We start from the raw sequence: 18,240 nt of genomic DNA on the forward strand, positions 1-18,240 counted from the left end.
GACTTTGGTTCAGAGCCCAAAAGCCTGTTAATAACAGTGTTTAGTGCTGGCACAGAATTCACATTTTTAACTGTTGCATGAACATGAAGTCATTCCAGCAGGCTTGCAGGATGGCATGGAATAGTTTCTTTGAGCCCAGTTTCCTGCCTCGGGGATGGAGCTGGGATGTGTGGACTGGAAAAGCACCCTGAAGTCTCAGCTTCCTCTCCAAGTTCTCTTGAGCAGTCATTTCCCTTTAGTGAGGAGGGTGGTGCTGTTAAATATCTTTGTCAGTGGCACAGACTGGGTTGGTTTGGGCTGCTGAGGATGTGTTTGGTGGGAGCCATGGCCTGCAGTGTGTGACTGAATCTGCTCTGGATCGTGTTCCCTTTGGGAAAACCCCTCTGGCAGGTAACCTGTCAATATTAAACCTGGCATCTAAACTTCCAGGGGCTTGTAGCTGCAGATCCAAAGGCTGACTAAAAGTGTTGTTTGGGCTAAAAGCTTACTGTGAATCGCTCTGTTTTCTCCTCTTTCCACTCCCCCCTGACTCAGAAAGGTGCTGGTGCTGAGGGCAGGTCAGGTCCTCATTGGAATTGTGTTGGCACATCCCATAGCTCCACTGCTGCCTCTGAATGGCCTTGCACCAGTTCCACCTCTGTAGAAACTTGAGCTTTGCCTGAGTCCAAGACAAGACAGGAAATTCAGGTAGCTTGAAGCCTTGGCTGATATTTAGGGGTCTGACCCCAAGCAAGGCCTGTCAGCTGCAGTGGTGCCTGTGAGCACTGCCTGCCTCCTGCACTGACAAACATCATCCTGGTGGGGATCTCCACAAAGATCTCTTGCAGGGAAGGTTCCTGCTCTGGTGGGGCAGTAGCTGAGCAGCCCCTGCTCATAATCACAGAATCACAGACTGGGCTGGGCTGGAAGAGACCTCAAAGCTCATCTCATTCCACCCCTTGCCATGGGCAGGGACACCTTCCATAGATCAGGATGCTCCAAGCCCTGTCCAGCCTGGCCCTCACTGATGTGCTGCTTTGAGGCAGTGGACCTTTCCTGGTGGTCCTTAGCCTTCATTTGGGACATCTCAGCAGCTGGGGATGGATTATTGGTGGGTGGGTGGCCCTTGGGTGGGCAGTTGTGGTGTTCTGTTCTCTGTTCCTCAACAATGACGTGTTGCAGAAATGCCCTGTGGTTCCCACCTGGGCTGTCCTCTTCTGCCTTCATTGAGTTCTAAATGTAACATGTATTTGTAGGAACAAGCTCTTTGCATGTTCTAGCACTTTCATTTCCAGTTCTTGGGGTGAGTCCCAGCCTGTGGAGGCTGTTCACTAGGCTCAGTGTCTCTGTCTGTGTAAAATTGCTCAATACAGATAGAAAAAAAGCTGTGGATGAGGCTGTTTTGTGGTCCATGGGAAATGCTCCAGTTCAGTTTTACATGTGGGTGTGAGCTTAGGTCCATACTTCCTTTGACAGGGTGGGGAAGGGGGCAGGGAGAAGGGAGATCAGTGGAAAAAAGCTTTTATTAGGCCATGTTGTCTCTAGTCTGACTCAGAGAGAAACTATTAAAAAGTGGTTTCTTTGCAAGGATTGCAAGTGAATTCAGCTCTCCTCGTGTGCTTTACTCCCAGCTCTGTGTCTCCTTTGACCTTTCAAGGCAAACCACTCCTTTTCTGATTCCCCAAGCCCAGGGGTGGAAAGTTCTGATAAAGCAGCAGCACAAAGGAGCAGGAATGGGTGTTGGGAATGAAATTCTCCATTTGCTCCAGTGTTTCTGAGCCTTCATCCAAGGCAACTCTTTTACAAGAGCCACAGTGCTGGAGCCTAGTGCTGGGTGAGACCTGCACAGTCACTGCTCTCAGATAAACTTCAGCCTGCTTTGAGAGGCTGTCAGGGGATTAAACTCCTGGAGGGGACTTTTTTTTTTCCCTTTTTCTCCCTCTTATTGCAGGTAGGAAGCTGCTGTGAGCACAGGAAGTGCTGCTTTCCACTGAGCAGCTGCAGCCTTTGCAGTCCCAGGTGCAGGGATGGCAGCTTGAAAGGAGGGAAGGACTAAACTGCTCTCCTCAGGTACTTGGCACTGGGATCCCCTGCTGAGGCTGCCAGCAGGAGGCCAGGCAGAGCAAAGTGATGCTTCAGGATTTTACATGTTCACCCAGCTGTGCACCAAGCACTCCCTAGGCTTGGGACCCTTGCTGCAGGAAGGATGTGGCAGCCCTGGAGCATTCCTCAGACACAGCTGGGCTGTGACACCACGGCCCCATCCCGTGGCAAAGGGATGAAGGAGTTTCATGAGGCTCTTAACCTGCTCTGAGTCATTAAACTGTTGAGCCAGATTAACTGTTAATGTTCAAACTGTGCCCTGGGGGCCAGGGGAAGGCTGGAGGGCATTTTGGTGTGGCCAGCAGGTCAGGGGAGATGATCCTTCCCTTCCACTCGACCACATCTGGGGTTTTGGGTTCAGTTCTGGTCTTCATGGTTCAAGAAAGACAAGGAGCTGCTGGAGAGGCTGCAAAGGTGATGAGGGGTCTGGGGCATCTCTCATTTGATAAGAGACTGCAGGAGCTGGGTGTGGTTAGTCAGGAGCAGAGAAGTCTCAGAGGGGATCTGATCAGTGCACATAAATATCTCCAAGGGGTGTCTGAGGATGGTGCCAGACTCTGTTCGGTGGTGCCAGTGACGGGACAGGGAGCAATGGCCATAAACTAAAACACAAGAAGTTCCACCTCAACATGAGGAAGGGAAAAAGAGCTCTGGATCAGGTGCCTGGGGAGGGTGTGGAGTCTCCTTCTCTGGAGACATCCCAAACCCACCTGAACATGTTCCTGTGTCACCTGTTCCAGGTGACCCTGCCTTGGCAGGGACTTGGACTGGGTGGTCTCCAGTGGTCCCTTCCAGTCCCTGTGATTCTGAGTCCCCAGCAGCATCCCCAGCCACTGGCCAGGTGCTGAATCCCAGTAACCCAACCTGTGTAACCTCAGTGCTGAGCACCCACAGCAGAAGTTGATGCTTCCTGTTTTTTACTTTTCCTGTTTTACATCTTGGTGTGCAAGGTCACAGTGCTCCAGGGAGGAGTGACATCTGAGTCTGGAAGTACCTGGACACCAATCCATCTTCACAAGGGCTTGGGGGCAAGAAGAGACCATCAATAACTCACCCCAGAGAGGAACTTTTGCCTGTAAACACATTTGTCTGCATTTCTTGCCTTTGAAATGCTCTGCTTTTTGTCTTCAGTCCCAGAATCCCAGACTGGTTTGGGTTGGAAGGGACCTTAAAGATGATCCAGTTCCAACCCAGTGCCATGGGCAGTGATGCCATCACTGGGTCAGGTTGCTCAGGTTGTTTCCAGCCTTCATTGATGGAGGGGGTGCTTTCCTTCCCAGTGGATTCAGGGTCTCCAGCTGCCCCCTCTCCCTCATCTCTGTGATTTCAGCCCCAACATCTTCATGCTGGGCTCTCTCTGCTTGGCAGTTTTCCTTTTTGTTGGAGTTAGAGGAGGAAGAGGGGAGGGAACTGCTGTAACACAAAGATTAAAAGCAGGTGCTTTTCTCACTTTTATCCAGCAGGACAGTTGGGTATTGAATCAAAGGCTGTGGGATCTGTGGTGTTTTAAGGATGGTTAAGGTAGAACATCTGTGAGATGTATGTGTGTATAAATACAGCTGTATGCACTTCTTGGACTGTAGTTCCAAATCCTGAGCTTTTCCTTTAAGCTCTGTCTTTGCTTAGTTCATTTAAGCTAAGTTCATTTAAGCCCTGTCTTTGATTAAACATTTCTCTTGCAGCAGCTGAAGCCTCTTGGCTGTGCTTGGGCTCTGGAAATGCATGGAAAATCCCACAGGCAGAGAGTGTCTTGCCTCCACCAGTCCTCAGCACCAAGATGCTCAGAAAAATGTGGAAAAGTTCCAGATAAGATAGTATTGCATTTCTTGCAGAATATATTTTTATTTCTGTTTCTTTTCTTTTTCACCCTCTTTTCCCTCAGACCTGGTGGCTGCACTTTGGCCTGGAGTACAAGGGCTAATTTACATATTTTTCTGATTTTGTTTCACCGAGCAGTGAACTCCAAACTTTAAAAATACATTTAAGCCTTTATTTTTTCAGAGCATTGTCCAGGTAGCACTGAGTTTTGAGTTGATAGCTGGCCTCCCTCAGATGAGAAGTTCCTGTGGTGACTGTGTCCCCTCTGGCTGTATCCAGGATGGCTGGTGGGGACACTAACACATCTGTTAGGCAGCCTCTGCCCACAGAAAGTTTTGGCAGGCTGGACCAGCTCTGGGAAGCTCCAGGACAGGACTGCAGCCAGGTCTGGCTCTGCTGAAAGGGCTGGAAACCCCAGCAGGCAAAGACAGCGAAGAGGAACCAATGTCTGGGCTGGGAGAGCAGAGGTGGCTTTAATTTTGCCTAATTTAGGTTTTTTTTTTAAGTTATCATTCTAATTCTGAATTAATCCAGCTAGTTTCTGCTTAGACATGGTAGCAGGCAGGTTAGACATGCCTCCAGGCAGGGGTGAGTTTGTCCAAAGATGTTTAAATCAGCCTGTGCTGCTTTTGAGCTCTGGGTTCTCTCTATTGGTTGCAGCAGTGGCTTAGGGACCCCTGGAGTCTGAGTTGCCTTTTAGACACCTAAAATTAGATGAGGTGGTCTCACCCTGAGTTAGCTTCTCCCCTACTTTCATCAGAGTCTGTTTTCTTTGGGGGAATTTTAATTCCATTTTGAATGACTGTGGTGTTCTGAGATGAAAACTTGAGCTTGACCCTTCTGCCTGAGCCTGGGGAGGGCTGGGAGCTCTGCAGTGCTCTCAGGGAGTTGTTAAATCTGAGCAGGGATTTACATTTATTATTGGGTATTCTTTGCCACGTGGAGTCACAGGGATAGCCCAACTTCCTGAGTCTTAAATTCCTTGTGTTGCTAAAATGTACCCAGCCCCTAAATAATATGTATTTACTGAAGTTTTGCCAACTTGGTATCAACTTCAAATACAGCAGTAAATCTCTTGGGCACGTCACCCAGGTTTTAAATGAATCCAAGCTCAGAAGGGCATTCAGGCAGTGGTGGGGTCCATGGGAGAAGCTTTTCCTGCTGCATCTGGCATGGGGGATGCCTAAAGGAATTTTGAAAAGACTGGGATGCTTCTAATTAATAAGGTTACACTTCATGCATGCAGGCTAGAACTTCCTACCTTTTATTTCTTTTTAATTAAAGAAAGGATGGTTATAGATTAAAAAGCAGTGAGTGAGTTGGAGAGAAAACTGAATGTGGAGAAAATGTTGTTTTGACCTACTTAGAAGGGATGAATGCTGTAAAGTCACAAAGTTTTAGAGAAATAAAAACTTTGGTTTTATAATTCCCTTGCACTTGCAGCACAGGAGTAGAAAAGCTGCTGAACAGCATTTTCAAGGGTAGAACTCACTGCCACGAGGTGTATTTGAAACGAGGATTTTAGCAGGTTTTCAGTGAAGCTTTTTTTGGGGAATGAAAGAGGGGGGATGAAAAGGTCACATCAGGAAGAAGTGTTTCTTTAGGTGTCTGGAGCTGTTGAAGAGCTTCTGGGGGCTGTTTGATTCAGTATTGTCACTGGGAGGCTCCTGCTGGCTCTGGTTTGTGTTCCCATCCCTGTCTGCAGGCCAGAGTTCAGCCAGGGTGTGAAATATGTTGAGTTGTGCCTATTCAGCAGTGCTGTGCAGGTGCCCTTGGTGAGCCTGGGATGGCAATTCCTGTTTTCCTGGTACCAGATCAGGTGTCTTGGTTGGGAAAATCTGACCAGCTCACTTGAGTTGCCATACAAATTGTGATGCAGCTCTTGGCATAAACTGCTTCTCCATGGGCAGCACTTCAATTTGTGTTTGAAATGGGGATGATGGGCTGGAGCCTCTTGCAGGAGCCCAGAGCTGTGCAGGAGCTCTGTGTGTAGGGAACAATGCCATTCCAAACTGTTCAGGGGTTTGTTTAGTGCTGCCAGAAGAGGCAATGGGAGAATGGAGGGGTTTTACCCCAGAGAAAGGGAGGGTTCTGCTTGCAGTGTCTCAGGCTTGTTGGAGGCTGGAGGGAAGCATGGTTTCTCTTCTTGCTCAGTCCTTGGCCTCTGCTGTGAAGTTCCATATCTCTGTTTCTTCAAACCTCTGATGACACAAGGTTTGGAAGGCTGGTCCCACTTCCACAGTCAATCAGGTTGCATTTCACAAAAAGGGAAATTAAGTGTGTGTGTGTGATTTTAATTTTAGCTCCATGGATTTTTCATAAAGCCCATGATGCTTTTTGGGGTAATGCAGTTACTTTTTCCCTTGGGCAGTGCTCTAATTCACATTGTTTTGGTTCCTTTCATGGCAGGTGGAGCAATTCTTGCCCTTTGCTTACTCAGTTTATCTCACAGTCAGCCACTGAAGTTATTTGACTGCTGTGGTGGGAGAACACATCAACAAATCTTGGAGGCTTCATTGCCAGGTGCCTAAAGCTGAGGTCTAGAAACTTCCAGCTGTGGTTAGAGAGCTTACTTTTTGTTGCTTTGCATTTATTTTCCTGGCACTGACTTTGCTGCAATAATTGCTTAAATGGCCTTTTAAAGACCCTGAATGCAGAAAGAGAAACAAGAATTGAAAGAATAAAGGCATAGCTGTGGCTCCCTCTGCCCACAGCTTTTCAAATGGCTAAATAAAACAGTGAAAAAAGGAGCACTTTATCTTCTCCCAGAGTTTTTGCTATCAAAAACAAACCCTTGTGCCTCTTTCTGTACCCAGGGAGGTCTGGGTGGTGTGAGAGGGAGCAGGTGGAGGTGATAACTTTGGATCCTGCTTGGAGAGCCCTCAGTCCTGCTGGTGAGGTTTGTGTCTCTGTGTGCTCCTGCACCGGGGAGCAATTCTTGGATGTTCTGGAGCTCTCTCTGGAGTCTGTGAGCCAGCAGAGCCCACATGGGAGGCAATCCCAGGCTGGGCTGCCTGGAATTAGGGGGAATGGATCTCTTAGTGCAGTGTCTCATCAGGAAAAATGGCCAGAGCTCATTCCCAGGGCAGAGTGACGACTCAGGGTTTGGAGGGACTTTCCAGTACATCAGCAGACATTCTTTGTGTCCAACATTTGTGGCTTTCAGCTGGAAATCAGGGGCATCAGAGGAACTGTCCCCTTCTTAATTGATGGGTAGTCTGAGGCTGGAGGGGTCAGATGCTCCAGGAGGTCTTTGAGACACCCCTGGGCAGAGCCTGGTGTGAGTCCAGCACTGACCCTGTGTCCAGCCAGGGGTTGGATTGGATGCTTCACATGTACTGACCAGGCCTGAGAAGGCTTTCAGTTTGCTGGAAACATCTTTAAATCTCAGATGGGCACCAAAACCCAGGAAGTTTAGGGAAAAATAAGGTTCTTTGAGATACTGGAATGCATCACTTTTAGAATCTAGAGCTGCCAATGCTGTTTGGGCAGGAATTGTACCCAAATCTTTCAGAACAATGCAGTGGGAAGGAGTTATTAAATACCAGGGAAGGTTCTTTCCCCAGAGGTGCTGGCACTGCCCAGGCTCCCCAGGGAATGGGCACGGCCCCAAGGCTGCCAGAGCTTCAGGAGTGTGGGGTTGTTGGGGTGTCTGGGCAGGGCCAGGAGTTGAACTGGATGATCCTGGTAGTCTTCTCCAGCTCAGGATATTCTGTGATTCCATGATTAAGATGGACTAAAAAATGCATTTTAAAAGGGTAGAAAAAGGGGGAGATATTTTTTTTTTCCCAATGGAAATGAAAAGAGAATTTGGGTGGGTTTTGGGAAGAGCTGTTCTGGTGAGCTGGGTGGTGCTGGGTCTCCTCCCTGCTGGCCTTTGAAGGGAGCTGCCTGTGCTTGGAGCTGGTCCAGGCACACTGGACTTGTCACCCCAGGGTCCTGGTGGTCCTTCATGAGCCAGCCTGGCACCACATTCCTGCCAGGTCAGAAGAGACATTTGTCTCCCAGAGGCAGCTGAGGGAGCTGGGAAGGGGCTCAGCCTGGAGCAAAGGAGGCTCAGGGGGACCTTGTGGCTCTGCACAGCTCCTGACAGGAGGGGACAGCCGGGGGGTCGGGCTCTGCTCCAGGAACAGGGACAGGAGGAGAGGGAACGGGCTCAGGGAGGACTCGGGGTGGATATCAGGAGGAATTTCTTCATTGGAAGGAACTGCTCAAGGCAGTTTGGAGTTTCCATCCCTGGAGGTGTCCAAGGAACACCTGGAGGTGGCACTCAGTGCTCTGGGCTGGGTGACGAGGTGGGGATTGGTCACAGGTTGAACTCGATGGTCTTGGGAGTTTTTTCCAGCCTTGATTCTGGGATTCAGAATGTTGTTCAGAATGTTGTTCAGAATGTTGTTCTCCTTGCCCGTTTGTGCTCCGAGGGCAGTGTGAAATGAGATGCTGGTACCCAGCGGTCTGGCTGTTCCTCCAGTGTGACTCCAGCCCCTTTGGATCCTGTAGGTGAAAATTGCTTTGATGGGAGCTGGTTTGAATCAATCCCCCCTGCTCTGACAGAGCTCTCCCTGTACTTCTCGTGTTGCTTTTCATAACTGTCTGCTCTCTGGAGGGAAAACAAGCCAAGGAATCCCTAACAGCAGGTTGATGTAATCATTGCACTGAGCTGCCAGTGAATTGTTATCACTCCTGGCTGCCTGGGGAGCTGCTGGGTTGTCATGTCAGAAAGTTTTTCTGCAAGTACGTGACATTCATAGTCGGATTTTTCAGCTTGGATTTGAAATCTTTGATGGGACAAAGTCATTGATGGAGGAGCAGGGAAATGTTTGGAAGGGGAGGAAAAGGAATGTTTTATATAGGCATTGCTGCGCGTGAGCTTTTTCAGGCTGCAAAGACCTTGCTGCATTTGAATCATAGAATTATTTTAGGTAAAAATGCATTTACTACACTTCACTCCTGTGTTTACTCCTGCTGTTACCTCTGAAATGACACCATGAATCCTGGTCCTGTTGTGACTTGTCGTGCTGAAAGAAACAATTCCCACTGAAGAACATTCCCAGGAGAGCTGGGATAGCCAGGGAGTTATTCCTTGTGATGTTCTCTGCAGCAGCAGAGCCCTGATGTGGACACTGGGCTGCTGGGCTGTGTGTAGGCCATAAAAGCTCACTGGGACAGCCCTACCAGCAAAGCTTTTCCATGTCAGACTTGCTTTGGGAAGGGCTTTGCCAGGGATCCGGATGCAAGATGGGGCAGAGTTTTGTTTGCCAGTTGAGGTGTTGACATATGGTGCAATAAATGCAGTTATTGGAAAAGCCAGAGATAATATTTACCTTGAAAAGTCCATTTTTGGGAATAAATGGCCACATCTGCAGCTGGGACTAGTGGGGGTAAGTGCACTGCTGTCACCTGGGCCACCCACCCCAGATGTCACCGTGTGAGGATCCAGGAGGGCCGGGCAGGTGGGTGAGGGAGCAACCTGACACCCAGTGCTGTGCTTTAGTTGATGTGGTGGTGGTTGATCCATGGTTGGATGATCTTAGAGGCCTTTCCCAACCCTAAATATTCTGGGATTCTGTAATTTACACCAGGCTGGAGGAGAGGGTTGCTCTTACACTGTGAGTAGCTGCACTTGGAGTACACCTTGGGAGTTTCAACACCACTTGTGACCCTTTTCTCCTCTCTTCCTCTCCCTCCAGGGTTTAATGCCATGGCTGCAGATGAAAGCGCTACAGAAAAGCAAGTGGGGGAACCAAAAATGGCAGTAGATGGTGAAACCAATGGTTCCTGTGAGCACAGCGAGGGTGGGGCCCACCCAAACCCAGCGAAAAACACTCAGGACAACACAAAAGTGAGCCAGCAGGACTCTACTACTAAATTAAATAGGATAGCAGAAAATGGCATTTCGGACAGCGAGCCTGGGAAGCAAAACCATCTGAAAGCAAATGACTTCACACAGACTTCTGTCACAGGGAGCAATGGATATATCCTAACCAAGCAGATGGCACAGGAGCAGCCTCTAAGGACTACCAGCTTTGCTTCTCTCACTGGCCATGCTGCAAAAACCCTGCCAGGAGGAGCAGGCAAAGGCAGGACTGTGGGGTCCTTTGCCCAGCTCCAAGCCACCATGCCAAGCAAGCTCGGGGAGGGCAGTAAGGACACGGATGCTAAAAAAGCCCCTGCTGCTAACGCTGAAGTCAAGGTCCACCGAGCACGGAAGACAATGCCTAAGCCCACCCCCAGCCTGGTAATGTACCTGCCCAGCACGGAGCTGCTGCTGGGCTTGCTCTGGGGGTCTGAGGGATACCTGGCTGCATGGCAACACGTGGTGTTTAGAGCTTGCCTGCTGAGTGGATTGGTGTTTTTATTATTTTTTCTTTTTTAATATATATATGTGTGTGTGTGTTTATTTTTATTTTTTTCTCTTCCTACGGACAGAGGTGTTAAAATAGTTGGTCACATGGCCACCATCAGCTCTCGTCCTCAGTGTGTTTCTAAATATATAATTGATCAATTGGCTCCTCCAACAGATCTGTGTGAGACACTAAATGGCCTTTCTCTCATGGCTCTATTGCTCATCAGCCTCTGCTGACAACCAGAGCTGCTTGTGAAACAAATTAAATTTCTCCTAAGGTCAACCCAAAGGAAATTAAGCATAGCATGTAAAGTTGAGGCTCCTCCTAAGCTCAGAAGCTGTCAAGGAGCTGCTGATTTGTGAGGCAGCTTGATTGCATTGCTGTGAGAATCATTACAGGGCTAAAACAGATGATATTTTCACTCCATGTCATTGGGAAATGTTGTCTCCAGAATCCTTAGGGTGGGTTTACCATCACTTAATAGAACAGAGCCCTGCTTTTTTTTTGGAGGCATAACGAGATGTCATTTGGTGCATTCATGTCGTAGTGGGGAGGGCAGAAATGGGCTTTTCCTTGTCATGGGAAAAGTTTGGTTATTTTTTGGTTCTTTGGCAGAGGTAGGGAATAGATCCTGCAACAGGCAGATCTCCACTGTAAGCAGCTGGTTTTCATTCCTGTGATGCTTTATATGACTACAGTGAGCTGTATCCTCTCATTGTGTGTCCGAGGGTGGAGGGACACTGGCCTTTAGGTCAAGGGAAGGGTTCCCAGAAATGCATGGAAGCTGCTGCAGCCTTGTCAAGGTCAGTGCAATGCATTGGTGCTGTGATCCAGCAGATCCACAGGAACCCTCAGATGTCCCCCTCATTTCAGCATAGCAGTGGTGAGGGGTGAAGGGCTCGAAGCTGGGAGTCCCTGTGGTCTGGAGCAGGGAAAGAGAGAGAAAAAAGGGAAAAGAGAGGGTGGCACCTCAGCAAGGCCCACATGGGGGAAGGTCCCGTGGCTGCAGCACCACCTGTGCCTCGGGAAGCAGCTGGGAGTGCAGAGAGCACAGCAGGATCACAGACTGTGGGCACCAGGCTGGGGAGAGGGGCAGAAGCCACAGCTGCCTGCCAGGATTTCCAGCCAGCCCCCCTAACCACTCATTTCCCCTCTGCCTTGCCCTGGCTGTGTTTGAATTCTCTGCTCTCACCCCAGCTGTGTTTCCTGGCTTGCACAGGGAAGCCCAGCTGCCATCAATCTCCCATCAGGGTGTCTCTTACCCAGAGAAAGCTTGGCAGCCCAAACTGCCTCCAGCCCCCAGTTCTGCACTGGAATTAGGCCAGGCAAACCCCCAGACCCTAATGGAATTTATCAGAGAGAGATCCCGTGGGGCTGAGCAATTGAAGGAGGCAATTCCCTCCTAAAAGGCGGCTGCTAGGTGGGGAGGGAGTGCTTCCCTCATTCATATTTTATGATACATCAGAAGAATATTTGTATTCAACCCCTTGGGCTTCGAGGTTTGTCTCTGGGAAGTGGCGTGTGGTGTTTGGGAGTGCTGGGACACAGCTCACTGGGATGGGGCTGCTCACACCACAAAAGCAGCTTCAAAAAAGCAAAGCCTGCACTTGTTGGGCTGCTCTAGAAAGTACATAGACTGTCCTCAGCTCCTCTGGGCATTTGCCTTGGGCTTAAAATAGGGAGAGAAGCAACGTTCCCAGGAAGGGTGGTGAGGAGAGGCTGTTCCCATGTTCTCTGCTCAAGCCTCTGCAGCTGAATGGGAACCCAAGATTTGATCTCAGTTCTACAAGACAATAAAACATCTGTGTGTTCAGCCTTCCTGATAATTACTATCTCATTTTCCCCCATTGTCTCTGGAATTTACATGCTATTTTCTTTGGAGCAGCAGAGTCCTTGCTAGCTGTCATTTTTCTGTCCCAATTATTTCTTTGTTGAGTTGCTTAGAGGAGGCTCCTCAGCTCAGGAGCTTTTCCTGTACCAACCTTCACACTTTTTCCCCTTCAAAGCCTCCATGAAATCAGGTGCTGTATCCCAGGAAATAAATTGTGGAAATCACCCAGGAACTGATATTACAGGACACAGTAGTTTGCTTGGCTAATATTTTTTAGGGCATTGTTGTTTTCTTGGTGAAACTATTCTTGCAGAACTGTTCTGCTTGGGAGGAGGAGGGGAAAAAGGTATTTTGCTGCCTGCAAAGTGTGAACATTTGTTCCCCCTGGCTCCTGCAGAAACCCACTGGGGCCAAAAAATTGTTTTCTGTAATCCAATAGCTGTCAGGGGACCGTGGTAACCTTTTCCTGCACATGTGAATTGGTCTCTGAAAGGAAGAAGAGACTTTTCTCACCAATTTAACCAGCTTTTTCTCTGTTTAGGAGTTGCTTCCTGAATTGGGATCGAAGCTGAATCTGAAACAGGTGACAATTTTAATTGATGTTGTCGCATGTTAAGGTGATTTTTGAACAGAGAGCATCATTCCTGCTCCCCTTCTGAATAGAGCAGTAACACAAGCACTGCCCTTTTGGAAGAAACTTTCTTTCACTCCTAATCCATTTTACAGCCCTGTTAAGAACCTGAAAGTTTCCAGGGCCAGGCAGCAGACTGAAAGGCAAGTGTGTGTCTGTATGTGTGTCCTGTGCTGAGCTTAACTTCAGTAAAACATAAGGATACCTTTACAACATGGTAAAGGTAGTGAGAGCATCCCAGAGTTACCTTTGGAGACAGGAGGAGCAGATGGATGAATTGGAAGTCCCAAGTTGTGTTTCCTTTCCTTGGTGACCACAAGGCTGGAGTTTGGGGTGTGTGTCTTTGGTGGTATTTTTTTCTGCTGTGCAGAGGACTGGGTCAGGAAATAGTGCAAAAATCCTTTAAATGAGTGTTTTGGCCTGATTCACAGTGTGTCCCCAAAATGCCAGGTGCCAGTTTAAGTGGGGGAGGCAATGTGGGCAGGGAGGAAGAGCTTGGAGCAGGAGATGCTTTCCTTATGTTGGTCTTTCTACCAATTTCATTAAACTATTCCCTTAAGTAGCATTGCCATTAAATACCTGATCCCAGAGCTTTTAAACTGCCTCCTTTGTGGTGCTGCTGTGCTGGCCTGGGCTGGGGCTGCTCTGCAGGAGCCTCTGGCTTAGGGAACAGCCTGTGGCCATCTCTTGGGGCCATGCAGGTGGCAGCCAGGGTATTGCAGGGGTCTGGGATAGCTCAGCAAGCTCTGACCCTCCCATGTGCAGGAAACATAAGCAAAGGGGCAGGGCCTGATGGGGGTGATGGTAATGGGGATATTGTGTCCTTGGGGAGGCCTTAGAATGTCCATCCAGGAGGTGTGCTCCACTGGGCTGAAAGTGAAGTCTGTGTGTGTGAACTTGGGCAGAGTTAAATATGGAATCACAGAATATCCTGAGCTGGAGGGACTGACCAAGATCACCCAGTCCAGCCCTGTCCCTGCCCAGACCCCCCAAAATCCCACCTGGGCATCCCTGGCAGCGCTGGCCAAAGGCTCCTGGAGCTCTGGCAGCCTCGGGGCCGTGCCCATTCCCTGGGCAGCCTGGGCAGTGCCAGCACCTCTGGGGGAAGAACCTTTCCTGCTCTCCAGCCTGAGCTGCCCTGGCCCAGCTCCAGCCGTGCCCTGGCTCCTGTCCCTGTCCCAGGGCAGAGCTGGAGCTGCCCCAGGGAGGAGCTGCAGCCCCGGGGAGCTCTGCCCTCAGCCTGCCCCAGCTGAACCATCCCAGTGCCCTCAGCTGCTCCTCACGGGCCCCTCCACACCCTGCCCCATCTTCCCTGGTGGGAAATCTCCTTCAGGAGTGACAGTGCTGCCTTTGGGTTGCTGCAGAGGGAAGTGAGAGTGAAGGCTGTCGTGCAGTACATTTAACCTGATATTTAACTGCTGGTGCTGGAGGCGGCTGTGCTGGCTGGAGGTGCTGCCCCAGCTCTGACCACAGCCCACAGAAATAACAGCCCTGGCCCCAGCAGAGGGGTTGGTTAAAGTCAGGAGCCCTGGTGGCACATCTGCTCTGGGCTCCCCTCTTTCGTTTTGACTGATGTGTGATGCTCCCTTGCCTTGGGGCAGTTTGGTGCAGGAGGGGACAGGGATGAGATCCACACCCTGAGTGCTCTGCTTCAGAAACACGATTAGTGCAGGTTTGGGGCCACATCTACAGTTCAGCTCAGTCTACCTGGCTGCCTAAATCACAGTTTTATGTAGATATGTGACTGCATTCACATCAGTGCAATTGCAATCAAGCCACTGTGGAATCCCCCCTCTACTGGGCACATATTAATCAGCAGTTGAAAGGTGGCTCAGCCATGCAGCTGGTCTGGTCTAGACTAAGACCAAGCCTTGCAGGTTTGTTGCTCCAAGCTGAGGCTTGATTAGGCTCCTGAAATTCAGCAGTGAAAACCACAATCCTGCAGCAGCAGAGAAAAGGCAGAGCAGCACCACCACAGCTCCTACAGACACTATCATCTGCTTGTGATCAATTTTTTATAACAGACTGACATTTCTTGCTTAACTACCACTCACCAGTTGTTAGAGGCAGATGCCCCTGGGAGCTGCTGCTTTGTGCTTTTCAAAGGCAGCACCTTGGTACGAACCTCCTGACCCTGCTCCTGGTGGATGGAGAGGCAGAGCTGCTCCCTGGCAGCTGCCCTGTGGCAGTGCTCTCAGCTCACCCCTCCTGCCCAGCTGGCTCTGGTTTGCAGCTCCTTGTGTGCTGGAGATGAAAGTCCTGCCCAGCAGATAACTAAGAGAGCCCATAATCCAAGCCTGAGGTGGTTTCAGGCATCAAGAGCCCTTCTGCAGAGCTCTTAGAGCTGCCCTGCTCCCAGGCAGGACCTGTGCCTGTGTCCTTCCACCAACACTCTGGTTTCTCTCCCAGCTTGCTGGTTTTAGTGATGGAAAAACCCTTTAAATGCTGGGCAGTGGGAAAAATGTCATGTGGAGTTTATACAGCCAACACAAGGGTCTGTTAGTTTGTTCTGTAGTTTTGCTTTCAGGGAAAAATCCAAAATAACTGAGGATATTCTGTCTTTTGCCATTTTAATAACTTCTCCCTGCTGCTGTGGGGGACTTCTGTGCCAATTATAGAAATGTGGTCGATGACATTAAGATGTAGACAGCACTTGAGTTTTAATTTTTGTAAACACATCAAATATCATGTTCTTGCCCCAGTCTAAGCAGTTTTCTTGGCTGTATTTCTCACAGTGGGGTTAGACATAGTTGTGGTCCCATTTTTGCTGTTTCCAGGCATAGCCATTACTAGAAATGTTGGAATATCTGCCCACCTTCTTCACTATTCCCTACATGAAGTTGTGACTTTCCAGTCTTTTGCATAGGATGAGCTGATAGCACCTGAGAAGCTGCAAGAAGGAAAATGTTGGTGTTGCAGTTCCTTTTTCTCTCTCATTTGCAGTCCTTTCTTGGCCTCCAGTGGCCCATAACATGTGGCCACAGGGAGCTCAAACTGCATCCTGGAGTTTCCTTTGCATGGCATTCTGCTCTCAGTACTTCTCTCAAACTGTGGACAAAACCTGTTTAATAGCAAAGATGTTTTATGTAGCTGAGAACCAGGAAAGGTGGTGAGAAAACTGACTTAAAATTTTTTTGCTGATCCTTTTTATTACAATCCTTAGATGTAATCGTTTTATAAACACAAGAAATCTCTTCACCCCTTTCTGGGAATTCTTGTTTTTTACCATTGCTGCATATGCCTCCAAGTAAATCTTTATAGCACGAGACTTAATTTTATTTAAAAAAAATTTTAGCAGAATTGCCATGAAAAAGTCACATTTAGCTGTTGTCATGCAGCCTGTTGAAGATTTTGAATTTATTTCTGTGTTGTAATTATAGAGACTGAGACAAACCCCAAGCTAATAGCATAATACTTTTAGATTTAAAAATTGGATTGTATTCTTCCACACAGCCTGGCATGACCCAAGTGTGAATTCCTGGTGTTTGGGAGTGACAACACCTTTTATCAGAGACCAGCTGAAAAAAACTGCACTTAAAGGACACAAAATGCAGCCTTTGTTTACACTTGTGCCAGACCTGCCTGTCCCAAGCTCATTTTCCTAATTTTAAGTTAGAATTGGAAAGCATTGGATATATCAGGGGACTTGGGAATTCTCAGAATAATTGTGTAGCCAAGAGTTACTGTTAACCTTTAGATCTATAAACTCAGGACTTTTAAGAGGTATAAATAGTATTGTTGAGACTATTCTTGGCATACTGTGTCCTGCACTCCTGACGTGCATTTTTAAGGGGTAGAACAACTGGGAGCAGACTCGGGAGTGATCCAGAATATGATCCTATGACCACTTCATTTGCTCATTCTATTAAAATTATTGAAGAAAAAGTTTAAAAAAGAAAAAAAGAAGTTGGTCATACTCCATAAGTATCTCCTGGGAGTGAGAGGTTCTGATGAGACAGGGCTTTTTAATTTAGTTGCAAAAACATAATGCATTTAATTATTTGACAGTGAGAGCAATTAAGCATTGGAACAACATATCAAAGGCTGTGGTGGATTTGTCGTCTTTGAAATCGTTAATCCAAGACTTGCTGCCCTTTTAGAAAAGCTGTGGCAATTGAGCCATAAGTTATGGGCTTGATGCAGGAATCATTGGCACTTTGATGGCCTTTTGCTGTGGGTCATTTCTGATTATCATTAGGGCTTTGCTGGGGCTGGCTCTGCCAGCACCACACACGTGGCACAGCCTAATTAGGGGAATCAGCCTCTTCCCTGTTTGTTCCCAAGGTCACATTGCTGGAGAGCAGTGGCTGGGCTGCCTGTCTGAACCTGAGTGCTTTTATTGCTTCCTGCTTTTTATTCCAGCCTTGCTTCCGCCTGCATTCCTCTTTCTGTTTGGGTTTTTCAGCTGTTGCTTCACAAGTCCTGTAAAGAAGAGCTCTCCTTCAAGTAGAGCAGCACTTAAACCTTAGAGTCATGGAATGCTTTGGGCTGGAAGGGGCCTTAAAGATCATCCAGTGCCACCCCTGCCACTGTCCCAGGCTGCTCCAGCCCTGTCCAGCCTGGCCTTGGGCGCTGCCAGGGATCCAGGGGCAGCCACAGCTGCTCTGGGCACCCTGTGCCAGGGCCTGCCACCCTGCCAGGATTCCTAATTCCCAATATCCCATCTAAGCCCATCACTCTTTTTCAGTGTGAAGCCATTCCCCCTTGTTCTGGCACTCTGTGCCCTTGTGAAGAGTTTCTCTCTTTCTTGTAGCTCCTTCAGGTACTGGAAGGCCACTATGGGGTCTCCCCAGAGCCTTCTCTTTTCCAGGCTGAGCAATCCAAATTCTCCCAGTCTTTCCCTGTGTTCTGCTGCTTGGTCTCATGTTTTGCTGGAGCAGCTCTGCCAGACCTGCCTGCTGTACAGCTGGATGCATTGGGATAAATCAGAGGGCAAATCCAGTGTAAAATGGCACAGCAGAGGCAGCTTTCACCCCAATGTCTGCTGGCGCTGTGGGAGAGAAGAACAAGCAGAGACTTTGTTTCATGTTCCTCCATGTGTTTCCTTGTCTCACCAGGTACCTCCTTGCTGGGCTGTGACAGGAAAATCTTTCAGTGAACTGGACTAAGGGGCCTTGCCCTGACCTTGGCTTCCCTTTGCCACACTTGACACAAAAGGCACAGGAATAAAAGCACCATCAAACCAAGCCATGGCTGTTTAAAGAATAAACACAGATGGGAAAAGGAAACACAAACCCAGTCTGGACCTCTCTGTCTGAGGATTTTAGAGTATATAAAATGGAGTTAGACACACAGGAAGGGGATTGTTTCCTAAATTAGAGGAGGAAAACATTGAAATAACATCAAAAGCTGAGAAATGGCACTCAGGGACATGGCTGAGTGGTGGACTTGGTACTGCTGGGTTAATGATTGGACTTGGTGACCTTAAAGGCCTTGTCCAACCTAGATGATTCTCTGTGAGCTGTAGGAACCCTTCCTTCATAAGCAGAGGTGCAGGATTTGACTTTGTCTTGGGAACAGGCTCAAGTCAG

The 18,240-nt window shown here is 48.7% G+C and overlaps 1 protein-coding gene across 39 annotated transcripts in view; it reads left to right on the plus strand.

The window, feature by feature from the left end:
* The window catches only part of EHMT1 (euchromatic histone lysine methyltransferase 1), a 121,259-nt gene that overhangs the window by 58,318 nt on the left and 44,701 nt on the right, over window positions 1-18,240 (plus strand). For 23 of the 39 annotated variants that reach the window (XM_085593761.1, XM_085593763.1, XM_085593766.1 and 20 more), the window contains 2 exons: window positions 9,591-10,138; window positions 12,620-12,661. In XM_085593761.1, coding sequence (XP_085449887.1) covers window positions 9,591-10,138; window positions 12,620-12,661 — 590 coding nt within the window. Of the gene's footprint in view, window positions 1-1,930; window positions 2,050-2,795; window positions 9,282-9,590; window positions 10,139-12,619; window positions 12,662-18,240 lie in introns of those variants that run through there. The other 16 variants (XM_085593762.1, XM_085593765.1, XM_077787827.2 and 13 more) reach the window with 3 other exon arrangements.

This window comes from Lonchura striata, chromosome 17, assembly GCF_050655825.1.
Source record: "Lonchura striata isolate lonStrDom1 chromosome 17, ASM5065582v1, whole genome shotgun sequence".
Taxonomy (NCBI): domain Eukaryota; kingdom Metazoa; phylum Chordata; class Aves; order Passeriformes; family Estrildidae; genus Lonchura; species Lonchura striata.